Source organism: Periophthalmus magnuspinnatus, chromosome 24 (assembly GCF_009829125.3).
Source record: "Periophthalmus magnuspinnatus isolate fPerMag1 chromosome 24, fPerMag1.2.pri, whole genome shotgun sequence".
Classification (NCBI taxonomy): domain Eukaryota; kingdom Metazoa; phylum Chordata; class Actinopteri; order Gobiiformes; family Gobiidae; genus Periophthalmus; species Periophthalmus magnuspinnatus.
The window spans coordinates 5,829,357-5,851,059 of NC_047149.1; the positions used below are offsets into that span (position 1 = coordinate 5,829,357).

General features: G+C 38.2%; 1 protein-coding gene across 2 annotated transcripts in view; it reads left to right on the top strand.

The window, feature by feature from the left end:
• LOC117392742 (pleckstrin homology domain-containing family G member 1) overlaps window positions 1-21,703 on the top strand; it is a 76,593-nt gene that overhangs the window by 12,366 nt on the left and 42,524 nt on the right. The window contains exon 1 of one of the 2 annotated variants that reach the window (XM_033990875.2): window positions 5,298-5,576. The exons of the other annotated variant lie outside the window; for it this stretch is intronic. Coding sequence (XP_033846766.1) covers window positions 5,567-5,576 — 10 coding nt within the window. The 5' untranslated portion in view covers window positions 5,298-5,566. Of the gene's footprint in view, window positions 1-5,297; window positions 5,577-21,703 lie in introns of those variants that run through there. 2 annotated transcript variants of the gene reach the window in all.

Below are 21,703 nucleotides of genomic sequence, written 5' to 3' on the forward strand. Positions count from 1 at the left end.
GATTTAACTTTGGTTGAAACCACCAACAATCATAGGCAAGTGGGATAAAGTGTCTTGCCCAGGGACACCACACCACAAAAGCATTTTATGTTGCGTTAATTCACTCTCTATGAACAATTAATGAAAGCATACTGGTGCTCAGCAAGTTGATGACAAAGTTTGAGCTGACGAAAATTCAAATGATTAGTTATGTTGCACTAGAGATACGCTAAGCTAACAGCAGCTGTTTTGCAAACTGCAGCTGCTGTTAGTGTTGGACTCAACTATACCAAGGTGTTGAGTTGAAAAGCTTATCCATGCATATGTCCATGGGCTAATGTGTTAAAGACTTGTGAAATGCTTCTCGTTTTGATTGGAGTCCAGCCCAGAGCCTTATCCTTGTTTTTCTATCAGCTGAAACTTACTTATCTCCTCGACATACTTCGGCCATGTTTGTATTCAAGATCATAATCTGTTTGTATCCTGAAAAGTATCCTTACATTACCTGCTATTGTTCTGTCTTATAGCTGGATTGCACCAAGGTCCCTAGAATTGTAGGACTTTATGCGTGTTATTCTGCTTTATTATAAAGAAAACCAATTAAATTAAATAAGGAACATTTTTAAAACAATTTAAAGATGCATCATGTAATTTTTGTGGTGGGGGTTCTGCCACCATGGAGATATTGTTTTCTTAGCCTTAAACTTATCTAAAATGCATTGATTAAATCAATGCATCACTGCATTACAGGTGGTTTGAATGCTGAAAAACACCCTAAAAACTGTGAGCTGGGACGCCTCTCCACTGATCTGACTTGTAACTTGAGCTATTGATAAATTCCATACTCTGGAACATTTAGGTGAAAGCAATAACATGGACAACATTTGGATGACAGTGGCTCAGTAGCATTTGTCCACTGTTCCGAAGGTTAGCGTAAACATCACTGGTTGAGGGTCAGATCCACTGACCCACAGGCTGGTGGTGCGATTCCAGCTCCCATAAATGAATATTATAGGAGATTGCCTCTTTGATCTAAAGCGCTTTGAGTGCCTTGAAGGTGGAAAAGTGACCATTGACCTCTGAGCATCTCCATGGAAACAAACAGGTGGTGGACCCTCCAACAGTCAGGCTCATCATGCCTTAGACCACTCCTGGACGATTGAGGGATTACACCAGCTGGTGCACCTTTAAGATGAAGAATTTATCCTTTTCATTATTATAATTACTTTCAAATATCGTTTGTTTCATAATTCATGTTTTAGAGCCAGCTGCATGTAAATGTTCTTGTAATGAATGTTCTAATCTTTATAACCATGTCTGAAACAGTGCATGTGTGGCCCAGCAGTGCTTTGCTTGTTTTGCTGGGGTCATCAGATAAGCTCTACTGTTGCTGTAGGCTTCTGTCATCGCTCGGTTGCGCTTGCCTGCTCCAGGAGACTGTTTGCCCAGGCAGGGGTGCTCATTATGGGATGTCCCGTGTATGGGGGGAGGTGGGGACGGGGCGAGATAGTGTTTGGGACCAGGGTTTAGGGGCGTCACGGGTCACTGAGTGCTCAGCAAGCAAACTGGCCCTACACTAAAAGGATAGGTACGGCGATGTCATGGAGCTTTTGTCTGAGTTGAAAAGCAGATTTCTTTATATTGCTGCTGTAGTTAGATGAAGGTTTGGCTAATCGCGTTGTATGCTCATGTAGAAGTTATGTTGTTTAGTATTGAGATTTGACCAGCCTTTTCCCATGGGTTCAGATGGGTTGAGTAATATTTTACTTGAAGTAACAGTATTCTTAAAAGTTCTGGTTACTCTTCCCACTGTGAAGTCTATAAGTGATGAAGTATGTTGACAATATGGAATGATTAGAACATTTGTGTTTCTTGCACTGTTCTTTAGATATGATTGTTTTTTTCTGATTTTAATACAATAATAATGCTCTTTACAGGCCTGTCACTGTTTCCAGCGTTGTCAGTGGGACGATGCATGTTGGTGTCTATGCATTGTAGAGGGGTGGGGTATTATCTTTACTTGGGTGGTGGGGGTGGGGACTTGATGGACCCCATGCTGCTGGGACCAGTGCTTGTCCTGAAAGAGTCTTGACTAATGGCCGACACATTTGTTTTGGAGATGGACTGAGGGCTATTGTGTCACGTGCCCCCCCCCATATTAGGCAGCTTGGACCTGCCTAATATGACTCCACATATGCACAGTCAGGATAATGACCCTATGGCACCTCTGCTCCTCTTTTTAATACTACTACTTTGCTGTGACATGCTACATTTTTTCCAGTCAGTGAAGCAAAAAGTAATTAATTGGTAAAGCTGTTTTTTTTCTCTCTTTTTTTTCAAAGTGTATTTTAAAAGCAGAACAGAGTGAAACATTAGACTACTACACACTGTCTTAATCTAATTACAACCCATTTAATCTATTGCACTATTATAAAGAAGACCCATGTGAGTCACTGTATGACTCTTTGGGATGAGCGCTGATTGAATGTGCAAAGGTGGTACATCCTGCCTCACTTCTCCATCTGAAAAAGCTGTTCTAAAGCTGTGCACGTGGAGAAAAATGCATGTGAATACTAGTGATGTGCCAAAGGGTTGGTGAGAGCTGGAGACAAGTTATACATATTTATACCTACTTTTCAAAACTGGGTATGCCACCTTTAAGTGTCTTTAATGATTTGATGCGTTTTATACAGTGTTAAATTCAGAATATCTCTAATTTTACACAAACACGGCCATCTAATCAGATTCATTTATTTCAGTGATGCATGTAAAACAAAGGAGCTCATTGGTCACCTTTCATTTACAACAAAATAAAACATCTCTCTTCAGATTAACAGAGTTTAGTGCTCTGCTCATTGACTCTACAGAAATCCGCAATGTCATTTGTTTCCTCTCTTAAGCAGCCATATGTGTTTTGTTATGGACAAACTGTGTGTCCCTGATTGGCTAATCCACCTGTCAATCACGCGTGTGTATTGTGGCTCCTAGGCGAGTGTTCTGCTTTTTCCTTTCAAGCAGGACCCTGTGTCCATGGAAACTAGCCATCCCTGAAAGTCACACAACCTGCTCTAGCAGTTGCTGTCTTTTTCAATGTTTCAATTACTTTGCTTTAAAATATAGACGTTATTACAGAAGTCATTGCAGAAACACAGACACAAAAGTTGGACTGCAGCTTGTCATAATTTTTTTGTTTTAAAATGAAAAACAAGGTATCCAAGAAGGGATGCTTATGCTTTTGACCTAGCCTGGAACTCTAAGGTTAAGGTTCAGTTTATTATCCCCATAAGGAAATCTGTCCTCTGTATTTGACCCATCCTTCAATGCAGCTGGGACAACCACAGTGCTGCATCGGGACGCATCTCCAAATCTTGAGCTAGGCATGGTTAGGACTACCTGAGCTGGAGGGTTTTATTGTATATGTTTTAATGAGGACATGGCAATATAACGTGGCTAAAATCCCAAATCAACTTAGCCTTTAAACCTTTAAAGTTACAGAATTCTTGTTAGGAGCACCTAGCTGGAGGATTAGGCCTTTGTGCTTGTTTTAGGTTAATGGACCAGAGCACCTCATCCAAACACAAGACAGAACATGCAAGCTCCACACAGAATGTCTCCACGCGATCCAGGAATCCAACCCGAGACCTCCCGCTGTGAGGCCAGAATGCTAACCACAATACCTCCGCGCCGCCAAAATACACGTCCCTTTTAATCCAATCAGCGGCCTCCATCATGGCCGACCAGCTCTGAATGGACCAGTACCCCCGAGACAAACCGCTAAACAAGTCTTCAAAATCCTATAACGATTCGAAATGCGGACAATGCCTTTCTATAGACGCTAAAGTGTATTCAGCTAGTCTAATTGCCACGGTTGAAAATGGTCGACGTTTCAGTTCTTTGACAGCTCTGCGTTCTCCTGGTCGCTCAGATGTTCCTCACAATGCCTGAGTGAGGAGAGGGGGGGCTTTGGTTTGGTTTGGCCTCGTCTCATTGGTGGAGCAGGACCCTATGTTTCTCTTTGTACATGCGATCTATAGAGCCAGACACTGCAGGATAAAGGTGAGCCAGCTGCCTGTTATGTCTGGTGGGCCTGTAGTTCAACGCTAACTATGACATGGGCTACTTTAGGGCTATGAAACTCAAAAGTGTCCTATTTCTATATAACATATTTGCAGGTTAAAATGGCTGTATCCATTTTTTTCAATATCGATGAGCAATTTCTTTCCTTTCGTCTTGTAAAAGCAGGTCTTGGGGTCAAATTGAAAACACATTGTGCTGTCTGCGTCTAATTATTAGCATGCTAGTTGTTGTTAGAATTGCTTTGCTTCGGTCTGGTCTCTGAAAGTTGTGGAAAGTGCTCAGAAACTCATCGCAGGGAATAATCAGGATGCTAGGAATGCATAAAGTAAATGAGAAATAACTTAGGGCCACTGCAGTTTTTCACAGTTTTATGAAAAATCTGGTACTTTTAATCATTATAATCATCTTTAGACGTATATAGCATTCAAGATGCAACTAAAACTGTGATTTTCTGAGTGTTCACGCTTTACTGTGATTGGTTAAATCCGCCTGTCACTCACTCAAAAGCCACGTCTGCATTGATAGAAAAGCAATGAATCCCGATGACCTATTTTCCAGGTAAGCCAGATCGTCACAGTTTCAGATCACAAATGCTTCCCCCACGAATAAATTCATCTTAACAATATTTTTATGGACTCATCAAATGACCAAACAGACTCTTTTAATCATGTGTATTTTATTGGCTACAGCTTGACGTCATTGGCTGCAGTTACTTGCAAACTCAATATCTGACTATAATTAGATTTTTGCAGTTATACGATTATTTAAACATGACACATAAAAAGCAAAATGGTCCCTCTGATCACGTACATAAGATTTTGCTGTTTACATATTGTTTAAGTGATGTTAAAGATCCAGAAATCCAATTCTAATCAGATTTTGGTGTGCACGTGAACAAGGCCAGTGTTAGAACATCATAGACTGACATAATGAAACTTCATGTCTACCAATTACAATCTGTTTTAAAAGTTGCTGTGTCTTTTATTTTATAATCCCTTTCTCGCAGTCACATATTCCACCGATCAAACATAAAAGTACCGCTGAACCAGAGCTCCAGCAGCAGTAGAAAAAAAATGCAGTGTGCCGGGATGAAAGCAGAGCTGCAAACGGCCTTAATGTGGAACTCCTGTGCAGCTCCTTGTAATTTGCAGCTGGGGCCCAAGGGGGAGGGGCTTGTATATGAGGAGGCGTGGCTTTGACCCTGGAGGGAGGGGCCAGAGTGCAGAGAGCAGAGGCTATTCACTCCCATGCAAACATACAACACAGGCAGCCTCGCACTCATGCTGTCTCTCAAAGTTTGGTCAGACGGATTTCTCTGGACATTTGGGATATTTACAATGAGCGGAAGAAGTACATGAGGACTACTTTATCGCTACTGCTACTTCAACTGCTGCTACTGCAGTTTGTACCGGGGAGCTTGCATTTGGAAGTACTTTGGATATGTACTTGGATATTCAAATCAGAGGTTGACAATTGAACTCTGTGACCGATACTGGTGAAAGAAGATACAATGCCTACTGGTGAGCAGAAAATATATATTCATTTGGAAAAAAATTGAAAACATTTTAACTTTGTCTTGTTTTAACAATTTAAGTTTTATAAAAATTTGAAAAAATAAATCATTACTCAAATAGTTACTTATACTGTATTCTAATGGCATTTTCAAGTTGGTTTGTGATCTTAACATTGTCGGATTTGTTTTAAAATATCAAATTGCAGTTTGTATGGTGAAACCTTTATGGTCCTCCTCCTTGTGTGGGATTTTTCACAACCAGAACCTTAACAATAGTGGTGGAGTGGTCCAGCCCATTTAAAAGTCTAGGCTACTTGTGGTCTTGAATGCACCGTTTTGTTGGTTTCCAAGTTTAGTGACATTCTGAATACTTCAAATGTAATGTAGTTTTTAAAGTAACAGTAGTGTTATTCAAGTATAAGTTTTAGTTAAATAGACCAGTGTCATTTTAGCTGTGTTGGCACTTGTCTTGTTTTGGTCCTGGTTTGATCCTGGTTGATGTAGACTTGCTTTGGTTCTGGTCTAGCCCTGGTTTAGTTCCAGTTCAGTCCTCATTTTGATGTGATTTGTCAACACAAGTCAGTTTTGACAATGTATAATTATTAAAGATGTGTTTTATTTCTTGAATCTAATTTTCATGTGATTTTTCTTTCCAGTTTTGTGGCCAACTTGTTGAAAATACCAGAATTTAGTTTTTTTTATCTCATTGCATTAACAGTCCCCCTGTACTTTTATACTCAAGTAAATATTTTGCACATTATTTAGAGTGTACTCCCCTCTGATCTTTTAGACTTTTATAACCCCCCATTAACACTAACAACATTACATACGCATGCTAACCAACTGACCATAAAACCCATTATTTGCTCATTACCGAACATGTGAGCTCCTCTTTGCTTTTGGTTTGTTGGTCCAATTGCTCTTATAGGTTGAGTTCACGTGACATCTCAACATTGTAGAATCTTTATGGTTTAAACTGAGCTGGACAGGTCAGAATTCTAAGGTGGAATTTGCTTTTTACCTGTCACTCTGCAGACTTATTGACCTGGTTTATGGTTTCTATCTCTGTATTTACTGGCACAAAGTTCATTGTCTCCTCTCTCAGTATAAAACAAGTAAAATTTCTTAAAGGTGCTGTAGCTGATCTTAAAAACGAGAAAAACAGAGCTACTTTTGAACTAAGACTAGAACTAGGTTTGCAGCTGTCCAAAGTTATTCCTCACTTACCTTACGCATTCCAAACATCCTAATCACTCACTATGATAAGTTTTTGTAAGCACTTTTCACAACTTTCAGACACGAGAGTGCAGTTTTGCCTTGACTGTAATGCCAACAAGTAGCATGCTAACGTTCACTTCCTGATTATCAGAGAATAAAAAACTTTATAATTAGATGCAGACAACACACAGGAGACTTACTTTGACTTCAAGAGCTATTTGTGCAATATATCTGTACTGGGGCAAGACACAATTTGCTCAGATACATGGGGAAAAATCAGATGCAGGCTCTTTTAATACAGCAAGTTTGTGAAGCCCTAACAAATTATACTCACCCATAGAGTTATGTAGGCCATTGCCCATCTGACATCATCAAATTTTAGGACGTGAACACAGCCTATTGTCTCGTTTATAGTGGTTCTTATGCAGCTGTCAGTGTGTATAGAGTCTTTGAAGCTCTTGTGTGGACAGCCTTATTTTCACTGCTGCTCCTGGTCCACACCGTCACTCTGTTTGCTTTCTCGCACCGGGCACAGGGCTGGTCCCAGTGGATACAAAGATGATATACGCTGCCCCCTGCTTAGACTGATATCTGAAATGCAAAAAGATTGAAGTTTAAAGGCGCTGTATTTGATTTTTACTGTCTTATCAACACGAAAAAATGTAACTAGTTTCATCTAAAGTTATTGCTCACTTACATTATACATTCTGAGCATCCTAATTATTCACCACGATGAGTTTATAAGCATTTTTCACAACTCTCAGAGATCAGAGTATGGTTTTGCCATGATGGCAAAGCTAACTACAACTAGCATGCTAACTGCATTTCTAGTGTTTTGATTAAGGCACAGTCATCAAGTATTTTTATAATATGTGGAGTTTATATGAGCAGAAGTTGGACCTATTTTTTTGTGTTTAATTGCCATAGTTTAAAGTCTGTATTGTTTATGTTTAGCAAATTAATATGGAAGTCCAGTGTTATTCATTTTAATTAAACAAAATAAAATGGATGAAAGTAAAATACAAAATTGTGGTATGAGAAAAAAAAAATTGATACTTTTTTTTTTTTTGTCATATAAACCATTCGGTCATTGGTATTTGGTCATGATGTTTGAAAATTCATAATACAGTTTGTTGATTTCTGTTCTATTTGTTGTTTTTTAGGTTTTTTTGTTAAGTGAAAGCAACATTTTATACTAAGAAAATTTCTATGAGCTGTGACACTGATAGATCTGGGCTCCCTCCGTGTCGTCACGCACACTCAGTACTAACTGTCACTGCAGTGTCTTTCATTACAATAGCACTTCCCATTACAGTAGCCTCCATATGGTTTCTGTCTAATACATCTTTGTGACTGAATGGGTAAGGCAGTACAAGTTGGTCTCCTGTGGGTCGGTTCTCAATAGTTGTTTCTGTGTTTTTACTTATTACTTTTAATAAAATGAATGGTATGAATGAATGGGAGGTTTAAACAAAGCATTTATTTTATGTTTTAATGGAAGATAGAGTTGGGACTTAATACATTTTTTTTTTCTTCCCACTCCTTTTCGAGCTTCTGTAGGAACAAATCTGTGAGATGAGCTTTGGGTGTGCCTGATACATGAGCTCAAAATGAATAAATAAATGAACTGAAATGAATGGTTAATGGACACATTTTTATATACCGCTTTCCACCTTCAAGGCACTTAAAGCACTTTACATCAAGGAACCACTCACACATTCACACACATTCGCACACCAGTGTACACAGACACTGGGGATGAGGTGGGTTAAGTGTCTTGCCCAAGGACACAACAACAGTATTCATTTATGGGAGCTGGGATCACCAATGATATTGATATTTCGAGCGGGATTCGAACCGCCAGCCTTCGGATCAGTGGAAAAACACTCCCAACTGAGCTAATGAAACGACGATGCCAGAAATGGATTTTGACAAAAAGCTAATAGACTAGATTATGTAATGATGAGCATCCACATTGACCTGTCCAAAATCTGTGACCTGTGAATAACCTGTACTGAGGTTACACACTAATCTGTTTCGCAGCTAACAACATAATTAAAATGTACAAATATATTTCATTTTGCATCATATTGCCCTCTTTATGCATTCATCGCACTTCCAGGATGTTTTTCTATTCTCTGCACTGACCACTATCTTATTGTCATTCCATACAAATGCATTGAATCTGGCCAGCACACATGTTTTTGCTTTGCTCCTTCTCGGACAGTTTTGACAAAGTATTGGGATGCCATTCTGCTGCCTGTGACCCAAATTAGGGTCTGGGGGAGCGGTGGGAGGCTGGTTTGGGTTGGGGGGGGATCGGTGTTGTGTTGTGTTGGCTACAAATGGGAAAAGCCTTGAGTGGAGAGAGGAGAGAGAGGGAGAAGAGAGACCATCGAGGGTGAATAATTGCTGTTTAGAACTTTTGGTTTGAAGGTGCAGACAATAGACCCCTCCTCCAATGCTACGCCTGCTCCCCCAGACATCTGCCCCCCAAGATGAAGCAGTCATGTGCATTTTGAAAATACTTTGAACTGCCCACATTTTGCTATTCATGTATTCCAGGTCCTGAATAGACTTCGAAACTTCTTATCAGCAAAAATCTATTCCACATTTCATATTTGCTTTGAGTGGTTAAAACATTTGGTCTGAATAATATGAATTACCCAAAATAAAGATGGATACCTATAAAGACAGGAGTAATGGTTGGGCTTAAGGTCAAAATAAGTTCACTGTGTGCTGCCTTCATCAAATTGTAAAGCGGTTTACTGTTCGATGATCAGGAAATGTACGGTTAGCATGCTAGATGTTGTTGTACACTGCTCTGACCACTGAAATTTGTGAAAAGAGCTTATAAACTCATCGCTGTGAGTAATTAGGATGCTCAAAATCTATAAGGTATAAACATGCATGAGGAATAACTTTGGACTCCTGCAAAATGAACTACTTTTGGGGTTTTTTCCCCTCTTTTTTGGCCAGTTGGAAGTTTGTTTTTACTTAAATGTTTTTACAAACTATATATTGCATTACACACCATTTTCCACTGCATTTAGCCTGCACGGACATCTGCCCCCCAAGTGGAGAAGCAGCCCTCACGTGCACTGGAGCTGGGGAGAGGTGTGGGTAAGGGGTAGGGGTGGGGGTGGGGGATGATGAGTGGGTGATGGTTAGGGAGAGGGGGGTGCACTTTAAGGCCATCTCTGGAGCAAAACAAGTGTAACTTACATAATGGATATAGGCAAAGAGCAAAGGTGTTTGAGTTTGAATTAGGGTGGGGGCTAAGTAACGGGGTGAATGCTTTGAACAGGAGCAGGCTAACAACAGATGAAGAAAAAAATATAGCTGCGAATTTTGTTGCGAATTTAAAAACATGCCAAGTGCAAAATATATAATGAAAGCTGCAAAATTTCACATGGAAATTGAAGTAAAAAAGTTCAACTGTTGAAATTCAATTAAAGTGGTAGTAGTATTAGTAGTAGCAGTAGTAGTAAAAGTTTTGAATTTTAATGAATGAGTGAATCATTAAAACGTTAAAACTTAGATCTTACTAATATAAATCAAAATACATGTTTTTGTCATTCTTGTATAAGAATTTGTAGGTGTAGGTTTTAATGTACTGTATATTTTACAAGTTGTAGAAAATGGACTCTGTGGTGACGAGTCCTAGTTGAGACCAGGCTGAGTTCTAGTTTAGACCGGGTTTAGTCCTGGTCTAGTTATGGTTTTCATGTTTGTCCTTGTTTAATAAAAATTTGATCCAAATAGTTTGTTTGAAGGTGGTTATTTCAAAGTGTTGTTTAAGACTTAACTGCCATGTGTAAAGTTTTACATGACCAAATTTTCGTTTTGTGTAACTAGCACATGTTCGCCTTGCGGTTGGCCTCACATTACTGCTGTGGAGGTTGAGTTATTGGAGAAGGGTCCTGTGCAGTGCAACCCAAGCGTGGCATCCCAGAACGGGGTAAGTGTGTCGGGGTGGGCACGGGGCTCTCATGGGTGGGTGCCACGGGCCAGAAATAGGGTGCTGTAAGTTCAAGGGGGTGGACATTTTCCCACAGACGCTAATCATGGGGGCTGTCATTTATCAGGCTTTAAACAGGGCATTCCTACAACATGTGGCTAGTGCTAGTGCTAATGCTAAACAGAATAAACAAACACTGGAACGAGAACAGTGTTAATCTGTGCGGGTAGTTATTGAGGTGTGGAAAAAAATTATAAAGTCATACCTGATTTTTACTCTTTTGAAACGTGAAAAACAGAACTAGATCTTTTTAAATGGTTTGCAGCATTAAAATCAAAGTTACTCCTCACTTTCCGAATGCATTGCTAGCACTCTAAGCATTCATCGAAATGAGTTTCACAAGTTTCGGAAGCCGTCACAGGAATTCTGACAACAACTAGCATGCTAACAGTGCACCAATCTTACTTCCTGGTTCTCGGACAATAAAAAAACGCTCTATACTTGGATGGGGACATTGTATAACAGCCACATTTTGACCCCAAGAGCTGCTTTTAAACAATATATCTATACTGTCTGGGTCAAAACGTATTTTACTTTATTACATGAAACAATATGATACTTTAACAAAACAAAACGCAACTCCTGGTTTAATTTTTGATGAGGAAACTTTATAACATAGATCAGAAAATGGTGTAATATGGACCATTTAAAGATTGCAGTAATTAATAAAATAAAGCGCATCAACTTTTTAATTGCCAAAGTAGCACAAATATATATCAAAGTCTTATTGCTTATCAGATATTATTGCAGTAGGTCACAAAACCGCTCAGCTTTTATAGTTTTGTGAGACTATAAAAGCTGAGCGGTTTTATGAAGGAGCAGGTTCAGGCTTTGGTGCATTGGAGCGGTCGTGACATGTGGAAGTGCTCTGTCTAAGTGAACAGCTGCCTCCTGATACAACAAATCAGGCTGGTTTGAATGCCTTGGAGCGATGTAGAGTTGGTAATGATTCAGGATCTGTGTGGGTACAATGGAAAAGTAAGAAAGAGTGATGGGTTAATGCTTTGGATACATTTGGATTGTGTTTTCATGTTTCATAAAATCTGACTTTATTGACATGATGTTAATGATAGTAATGTTTTGGAGTGGAGACAGTTTTAAGCACTGAAATTGGGATACATTTTAAAACGATTCAAAGGCACTTCCTGGTTTCAATTGCTTACATACACTACCAGGAAAAGGTTTGGACACACCTGCTCATTCAGTGTTTTTATTTCTTTGTTTGCTACTTTTTATATTTTAGATACATACTGAAGACATCAAATATATGATTGAGCAAAATATATTGAATTATGCAGCAAAGGAAAAAGAAATAATAATAATAATAATAATTAAAAAATTGAAAAAAGTATCCATTCTCTCACTGAGCTCCATGATGGGGTCTCCTGAAATGGTTTTCACTTCAACGTGTGCCGTGTCAGGATAAAGGAATGCCATCAGTAATCAAAACAAAGAGTAGCTAATCAAGTTTGAGTTTATTTTTTGTTTCCTACATTCCATAAGTGTCATTCATAGTTTTGATGGTTTCAGTGAGAATCTACATTTAGTGATGTGATGTTCGTGAACGAGTCGGCTCTTCCTTAACAGTTCCTTAACGTGAACATTTGGAGCAGGATTTTAAGCAGGATCTCAAAAACAGAACTGGAGCTATTGTTCGACTTTCATCATTATAACTTGATTAAAGGCACAAAGAACTAGATTTAGTGTAATATGTCCCATTTCACCTCATTAAAAGGCAATCACAATAACATTTTTAAGCATATGTGTTTCACTTTCAACCATTTTGGCAAAAGTTGAAGCTAATGCTAAATTTGTCTCCAGGTTTTGGCAACAGCTCCCAACATATGGTCAAGGCAGCTGCCCATTGTTTTTTGGTGACACCCGCCAAGGCTACCCCCTCTGTCCTCTCTTATTCTTCTCAGCTCGTCCTCTCCGCTCACCCTTTGGTCATTTGTCCAGTCTGTGAAATCCTTCTTGACACTTTCTGGTCCTTAGCGTCAGAGCGAATCAAGCCGGCGTCTCTATCATCGGCCATAGGATAGAAGAGGTTTAAAGAGCTGAATTACGACAAAAGGGAGGATTCAGACATAGCCGAGGATGAGTGAGGGATGGAGAATGGAGAAAGTGGCAGGCAGTGGGTGGTGTTTGACCTCTGACCCATCATCTGTTCGTCCTACTTTGTCATTCCGCTGCATCGTCATCCTCATTCTTCATTGTCTAAAATCCGCTTGTTTTAAAAAGGGGAAATCCAAATAGAACGACAGATTTTGTATTTTTCACTTACGTTAAGGGAACTTAATGCATTAAAAGAAAATTAAAACCTTTGGAAATTTTTCACTATGTAAACAAAATGGTTATGTATGTTATTTGGAAACATTCTTAATGTTACTGTATCTGATTTTGACTGTCTTAAAACCAAGAAAAACAGATGTAGTTCATTTTAAATCTTTTGCAGTGGTCCAAAGTTATTCCTCACTTACCTTATACATTCAGAGCATCCCCATTAATCTCCACGATGAGTTTATAAGCGCTTTTCACCACTCCGCGGATTTTTAGCTTTGACTGTAACGCTAACAACAACTACCATGCTAATGTGCACTTCAATATAGAACAATAACATGCTTTCTAATAAGCTGCAGACCGTACACAGTGGACTTATTTTGCCTTCAAGAGCTGCTTATGCAATATATGTGTACTGAGGCAAGACACATTTTGTTGGGTACAGGCCCTCATTATTTCAATTGGAAAGAACAATTGGGTTATGTTCTGCCTTCTGCTAGCAATGATAGAATGCTGCTTTCCCAATAAAACTTATGATGTTATACTTGCTTTTAGCTGGTTTTAAATGCGCATAAATTACCGTTGAAATGATGAAACGCCCATGCTAAAGTATACAAATGCACTTGAAAAGATGTCCTTGTAATCCCTCAGTCCTCCAGGTATGATCCATGCTAAAAGAAAATTTCAAAACAAAATTAAATTCAAATTCAAAATAGTGCTAGCCAGTATGCTAATAGGTGTGAGAGTACCCATTAGGGGCCTGAATGATTATGCACAGTTCATGCTTAGTGTAGCTCATTAGACCATTAGACCTAAATAACAAACAGAAACGGTAAACAACTGGTTGTTTCTGTGTGGTCAGCTCCTCTCTTCAGACAGAGTTAAGGCACTGTCCAGCAGTATTTGACCACAACTGAAGAAGACGCTTGGATGAGCTGCCAAACGTCTTCACTCCTGCAACTTTTTGTCCAGTTGACAAATGAGTTTTTCTTTTACTACACAAAAGTCAATCATGAATAATCCATAATATAAGACCTTTTTAAAGACTGGGTTCCCAAATCGAGATCTGGAATTTGAACTTTTGATCACTGCACACCCATCCGTCAAACCTCATCGTGATTTTGCGAGGTGAAATCGTCCGTGGAGAAGGCTGGGCTTGTTCTGAACACATGTGCTCCAAATGCAAAACCCAGCCGTGGTGGTCTGAGCTGCCAACTGCTGTGTATTTATACATAGAAAAGTATATGCTGGAGAAGGCATAGTGCTAGCCTATAATGTCCTGCTCATACGGGCCAAAATGTGTGGACGAAAATTATGGAGAATTATGGAAACAATTGAAACAATTTTTTGACAATGCTGGTTGGAGATAATAGTTGGAAAGAATGAATATCACCAGAACAAAAGGCACATTGGGTGGAAAGTAAAGTAATCTATTCTTCTTTGTCACCTCTGTGCACATCAATTATGAGTAGGCTCTATGTTTAGTGTAGGCCAGTGGTTTCTCTGCTGTGGTATTTGGGTTTTTCGGGTGCTACATTGAATATTTTGCAGGTCTAGATGGGGCTAAACAATTTGGGAAATTATGGCCTGATTAAACCTCATATAAAAGGCCAACTTCTTCAATATTAGATTTAATATAATTTTTTAATCAAATCAATTTTTTTAATTTATTTTTTGCATGTTGTGCAAACTATTCGTTTTGTGTGAGCTGGAGAGGAGCCTAATAAACAATGGTCAAGAGGGGTTTCAAAGCATTTTTATGTAGTAAACACACAGTTATCTAATATTGCAACATCAGAATACAAAGTTAATGATGTCGGCCATTAGTACTTTCAGTGAAAAGTTTGTCATGGGACTGCATGGTTTATCACAATCGAATCCAAATCGCAATTTAAATGGACTCACTTAGCAAAAACTTTCAAAAGAATTCCATCATTAAAATAATTAACAATCAAAATCACAGACCTAATGGCAGACCCAATGCTGTCAGAAAAATACGAATTAGTTCATCTCTAGTTTGACACCACTTACCCCCCAAAGAATGCATGACAAATACCTGGGAATAACTGCTTTAGGAACCTTATTTGTCCAGTTGGTTTGTCCCACACTCTTAAAGCCCATAGTACATACACATCGGTCAGCGTGGTCATCCCATTTTTACTTATGGGTATTTTCCAGATTCCATTTTTATGCAGAAATTCCCTAAATGTGTTTAATTACTATGGGATTCTTCTGAAAAACTGCATGTCTATTTTATAGCTGTACATTTTATTACTTCAACTCAAACCTAGTCATTATGTCCACCGCACAAGCAAAAATATGGCCATTTGCTGTTATTTTCAACCTAACATCTGTGACATAAGACGTGTTTTGCGTTGGTAAAGCCGACATGTGTGTACACAGCTATTACCCAGTGGTCCCAGAGTGGTATTTTTAGGGGTCGTCGAGGTCATGAGGGTAGTTGTCAACAAACAACCTAAAGTGCACTTTGTAGGGAGTGTCGAGTTTGAAGTCAACAGGTTAAATGTCTTTGAAAACCTATAGATTCTAGATTTGAGTAAAGAATTTATAATATGTATATCATAAGTAATGTTGGAACACAATAAAAAATATTCAAATTTATAGTTGAGTAAATATAAGTGCTTGCATGGCATTCAGAATACACACAAAGAGGAGTCTGGTCAATGGTAAATCCCCCAGTTTAGGTGGGCGTGATTGACAGGTGGTTTATCCAATCAGGGACACTCGTGGTCTGTCCGTATCAAAACAAATATGGCTATTTACGAGGAAAAAAGAAAGGGAAAAAAAAAATCAGAAGAGACTGAAAAACATTGATGTGGAACTAATGATCGAAGTACTACACTGTTAATCTGAGGTGAGAGAAATGCGATTTTGTTTGTAAATGAGGTGACCAATGAGTTCTTTTCATTTCACATGTATTACTGAAATAAACAAATCTGATTGGTTGGTCATGCGTGAGCCTAGTGCAAGGCTGAATGGACGAAGTGGTGACCAGACTGATAACCTTCTGTATAAAACGCGTAGAGAAATATCATTCTTAAATTGTCAGTATGATGAATAGATGGATAGAAGGTTCAGAGATAAAAATTGAAACTTAACATTGCAATTGGTGGTTGGTTTGGAGTATAATTATCTAAAAAGGTTACATAAACAAATGATGATAACAATTATTCATGTTTTGTGCAATAGCTGAACTTCAACCAAGACATTTTGACACATTTTTGTTAGATTGCCATAATATTCTGATCTGCCCATTGGGTAGTTTTAGGTATAACATCACTGCAGTGTTTTCAGTGAGTTCAGAGTAAATGTCATAACCTCTTCAAATATGGGTTAGCTGATTTTGACATAATTGCACAATACATTTTGCAGACTTTCTCCCTGGTTTTAATTTGTTTTACTAGGTCATGCCATGAACAGAAAAAGCTGACGTTGTTGCTTCTGTTTCCAGGATCACTACTCCCTTGACCGATTTATGGCTTTACAGCTTTTTACAGCTCAGAGGAAATGATTCATGTTTCTCAAGGCAGCTCAATAATAAGGAAATGGATGAGATGACAAAACCAGAAGTGACCAATATTTGGACAAAAGGTTGGCCCTTTATGGTCCTCAACATGGAGGACAGGGGGACTATCATGGTGCTGAGAGAAAGTAAATGAGATGTAATGTTAACTGCTAAATCAATAACAGGGTTCATATAGCACGTTTGGATGGTCACATAAAATTAGGGGGCATAGTCGTAACATGGTGTCGTCAATATAGACAACTGTGAAGTATAGGATAGTGGGGTTGTCAAACATCAAGATACCAGATTTTAATTGTGATTATATAATTGTGATATCAAAATGCATATTGAGCCTTTTCCTTAATAGTATTGAATTATTATTTTGTTTTGTTTTTTGATACACCAGATGCCCTTTCTGTCAAAACTATTCATACGTAAACCATTTGAGGGGTCAGTGTCGGTGTAGTGTCGAACCCAGATACATCTTTATAAATATTAGAATGTAGAAGTTATAGTATGAGTGGTAGGATGGATCACGATGGAAGGTTTTGCAATAGTAGCATAGAAAAACACTGTACTGTAGTTTAGCATACAAGTACATGCAGTAGTGGTAGTACAATACAAGTGGCAAAAGTGATTGTAAGTTGGTAAGTAGTTGCAGTAGATGAGAGCAGGAACACTAATAGTTGCAACTTGTGGTAGTAGTTTTAATAGTATCCATGATAGCACACTTATTAAAATGAAATACTTTGAAATGAATACGAACAGATGCGTTCAGGATAGTTTTTCCTAAGTATTTTTGAACTTGTAAATCACATCTCCACTCTGATTGGATCAAGTTCAAGTTCCCAAAGACAGTTTTCTGTAAAGCACGTGACCTATTTGTCTGTTTTGGCTGGAGTCTGCTTTCCCTTTGTGACCGGGAAGGCCTGATGTTCAGCATATTAAAGTTGGATGGACAGCTAATGCATTGTGGCTCTCTGAAGTTAAATGAGGGCCAGACTGGAAGCAGGCCATTTCTCTTGTATTCATGTTCTCTGTGTAAACTGGCCCATAGCGTGCCTCTTGCACACTCGGCTAATCCCTGTACATAAACTCAAGAAAATAGTGCTAGTAAAACGGGTCATTTACAGAGATCGGGTTTAACGTAATCTTGTAACAAAAACCTGTCATTTGAACTGCATTTATGTTAACTACAGCATCATCCAAAAGATATACCTAAAACTCCATATGAATATCTTTTAGTTTAGGGGTAGCGAATGAATGAATGTATAACTAAAAAGTATATTAAAATAGTTTGTGGTCTGGATTCAGTTTCACAAAGAACACTTGGATTACTCACATAGAATAGGCTACTACGCAAACTCAAACTCAAGTCTGATCTTTTGTAGGTTAGTGGAGAAATGCAAAAGAATGAAGTTTTATCGTTATCTATCCCCATTAACCTATATTACTTATCTTGAGTCTTCATATTATGCTTTTTCTTTCAGGTAACACACATGAATCACTCAAAATATAACCTTGAGTTGATTAAAACAAAAATACAATATAAATCAACTATAAAAGGAAAGATTTATAGTACAGAAAAGTTACCAGCATCTTCCTGAAAACATTAGGGTCAATGCTATATGAAAACCATTGGCCCTAGTATGGAGCCAGGGTGTACACCACGCTCACAAATATGTTGGAATTGTCCGATATCAGTGCTCATGTTTGGGTTTCGGAGACTCATGTGGCCCCTGTATTTGCTTTGAGGTGGGTTTGTTGCACGTGCACACACTGACCTGCCTCCTATCAGGTAGCATTAGCCTCCCCAGGAACCATTAAGCTATTAGCTCACTTAGCCTTATCTGCCCATTGATAAAAAGAAATGCATTTTCGGTGAAATATACACACACAGTTTTCAAACACTGCAGATAAGCCAAGTGTTATCACAGTTAGCTATTTACAGCAAGAGGCAATAAGGGAGGGTTTGTGTTGACGGTAATTTGAAAGCAAAAAGTGGAGTATTAAAGGAGTACCAGAGTTTTACTGTCTTAAAAACATGACTAGTTACATTTTAAACGTTTTTTTAACAGATACTATTTGCTGCAATGAGTTTATAAGCACTTTTCACAACTTTCAGATCTCAGAGCAAATTTGGCGGCAACACACCACTGCCAACAACTAGCAAGCTATCAGCGCATCAGCCTTACTTCCTAATTTGCTGCAAAGAAACACTTTTTAATTAGATGCAGACAACACACAGTGATCTTATTTTTTTTAACCTAAGAGCTCTTATAAAAAAAAATATGTGTGTACTCGGACAATACACATTTTTGTTTTTTACAAGGAAAAAATCAGGTTATAGTATAGTTTTGTTTTGTTTTTTTTGCTATTTAACATTCTGTAACTTGAAATAAGATGAGAAAAACACACTCATGTTTTCATATTTAAAGCCACCACTGTGTTTTTAAACTCCATACACATTCACTAGAATCATTTGGATAATTTTGGATCTAGAATTGCAAATCTCCACTGAAACAAAAGATAAAAGTAGCTGTTAACTTCCCACTCCCACTTCATGACATCACAAGGTGGAACAGAGCATTTTGAGTAGTGTAGATATAGACAGGGTTATAAAAAGGACTACTCAAGCGTGTGTGAATGAAATAAAACAGAACTCCTGGTATGTTTTTGATGAGGTAACAACATTATAACATGGCTTTAACCTCACTAAAGTCAATTTTGCGTAATATAGGACCTTTTAAGCCAAAACCAAGTAACAAGTGACGACGCCTGGAAACCAAACTGCCTAACCAAACCACAGCGTAGCCTTGGGTGTTATGGTGGTTGACTGATATTGTCCAAAAGTAGGTCAGATTATGTTTGGGAGGGCGGTACTGCATGTGCTCATGATCAAGTCACCTTGTTCGGGAAAAGACGGTTTTACGGAACGTTGCATTTGGGACGTTTTACTTCCTTCTGTTTTCTTGGCAAATCAACCAGACAAGATGAAAGTTGGAAAAACTCAACACGTTTACTTTCCCTTTATTGTTTTTACTGAAACATGTTGAACTTTTCAACATTGGAAATTGTAAGATATTCGATAAAACAATAGTGGTAAGATCAGAAGTGGTGGTGTAGCCAAAAGTGGTGTGCAAACAATTGTACTGTGGCATTAAAGGTGCAATATGTAACCTCTGTGGTGAGGGGATACACTACTACCTGTGCGTCTCCTGGGAATTTTCCATAGTATGGCATTAAACAATCTATACTGCACTGATTAAGTTATTAGTAGATTTTTTTTATTGCTGGAAAATGCCATTAAAACATGCATTGTTATCATGAGTGGCGTTGCCTCTCCACATATCTGACCTGTAACTTTACCTGGCATCACCTGCTTGAAAATATTACACAGTGCACCTTTAAAATCATATGAACCAACACAAAAACTTGGAACTTAAATTGTAAAAGTTAATTTGATGAAATCCTTGTTCATTATAATGTGGAAAATCATGAATAGCCTATAACAAAAAATAATATGAATTTAAAGGGCCGGTACCTGATTTTCTCCCCTGTGTATTTAAGCCCAGTACAGATATATTTTATAAGCAGCTCTTGAGGTGAAAATATGTCCACTCTGTACTGCCTGTCTTATAAAGCGTTAGCATGCTAGTTGTTATTAGCTTGATGATGATGAGTTGTTTATTTCAAGGTTTAGGATCATTTTTCATACTTGTCCATAATAATAATAATAATGATAATAATGATGATGATAATGCATGAATACGCTTTGAATATACCACACATACAAAATGTCTTTAGACTAAAATGGGATGAAGTAATACTTATTTATTCCCACCCCTGTGTTATTCATGTAAATCACATTTCTAGTGTACTTCCTGTGCATGTATTATAAAGTTACACAAATCTCATAATTGGAGATCGACCAATATGTTTTTTTCATGACCGATGCCGATACTATTTTTCAGAATCCAGATCAGCCAATGGCCGATCAGCTCTGCCAATATTTCTAGGTTGATATGTAGGACTGATTTTTATTATTTTCCTCAAATTCTCTCATTTAAATTTACTACAAACTCACCCACAGTCTTTTTTAACCACAAACTTATAAAAGCTGTGTATCATATTTAGTGCAGATATCTCTTCGTATTAAAGTGTTAAAGCTGTGTGTGTATTTTCTAGGCAGCAAAACGACCAAAACAAAATATGGGCTTGTGCTGGAGATTTAAGGCCGATAGCTGATACTAAAAAGTCCAAATAACGGCCAACCGATATGTCTGTCTATCTCTACTCATAATATCAATATTCACAAAGATTCAGGATTATTGCAAACTGTTTAACGTATTTCCCAAGTTTAAGACTGTAAAAATCAGGTACAGCACTTGTAAAATCTTCAAACATTATCAACACTTATCACACTCTGCGTCATATTATTCAGTCAATACCATTTAAGTCAATAGAAAGTCAGTTTCTTGTAATGTGCTCCCCTGCCTATATACAGGATGTTAATAATACAATATCAGGCTGTAAATTGTGAATGCAGTATTGTTTAGTCTCTCATTGGTTCCCGTGCACTTGTAACCCTCCACCACATCAGAAGTACGGCTCCATTGTCCCCCCTCCTCTCTGTTGATTGTTCAAAGGGTGTCTCATGTATTTGGACTGCCCTCAGGACCAACATGGGCTTTGGATTTTACCGTAACACATCAGAGGAACATCACAGTGGGAATTCTATGTAATATAACCAGGTAAAATGAGTTGTCTGGCTTAAAATTTGCATGTTTGGTTCACATTTAGTTCAAGTGAGACTGTTTTGTATAAGTGAAGTGACTCTACTGTTATATATTTATTGATGAAGTTATTATTTTGTGTCCACAGAAATACGGCCATAATTCATCTCTCATCTGTACCCGATGTAATTATGTTTGTTTTGGTTTTTGGTTTTTTTGGCACTAGACGTGTTGTGGTGGTAACCAATGGCAACGCTTGCAGCGGGGAGTTCCATGTTTTGAGGCTTAGATGAACTTTTTAAATGGAACTTTTTAAATCAAGCGAGATTAAATAACTTGATATGATATAACTT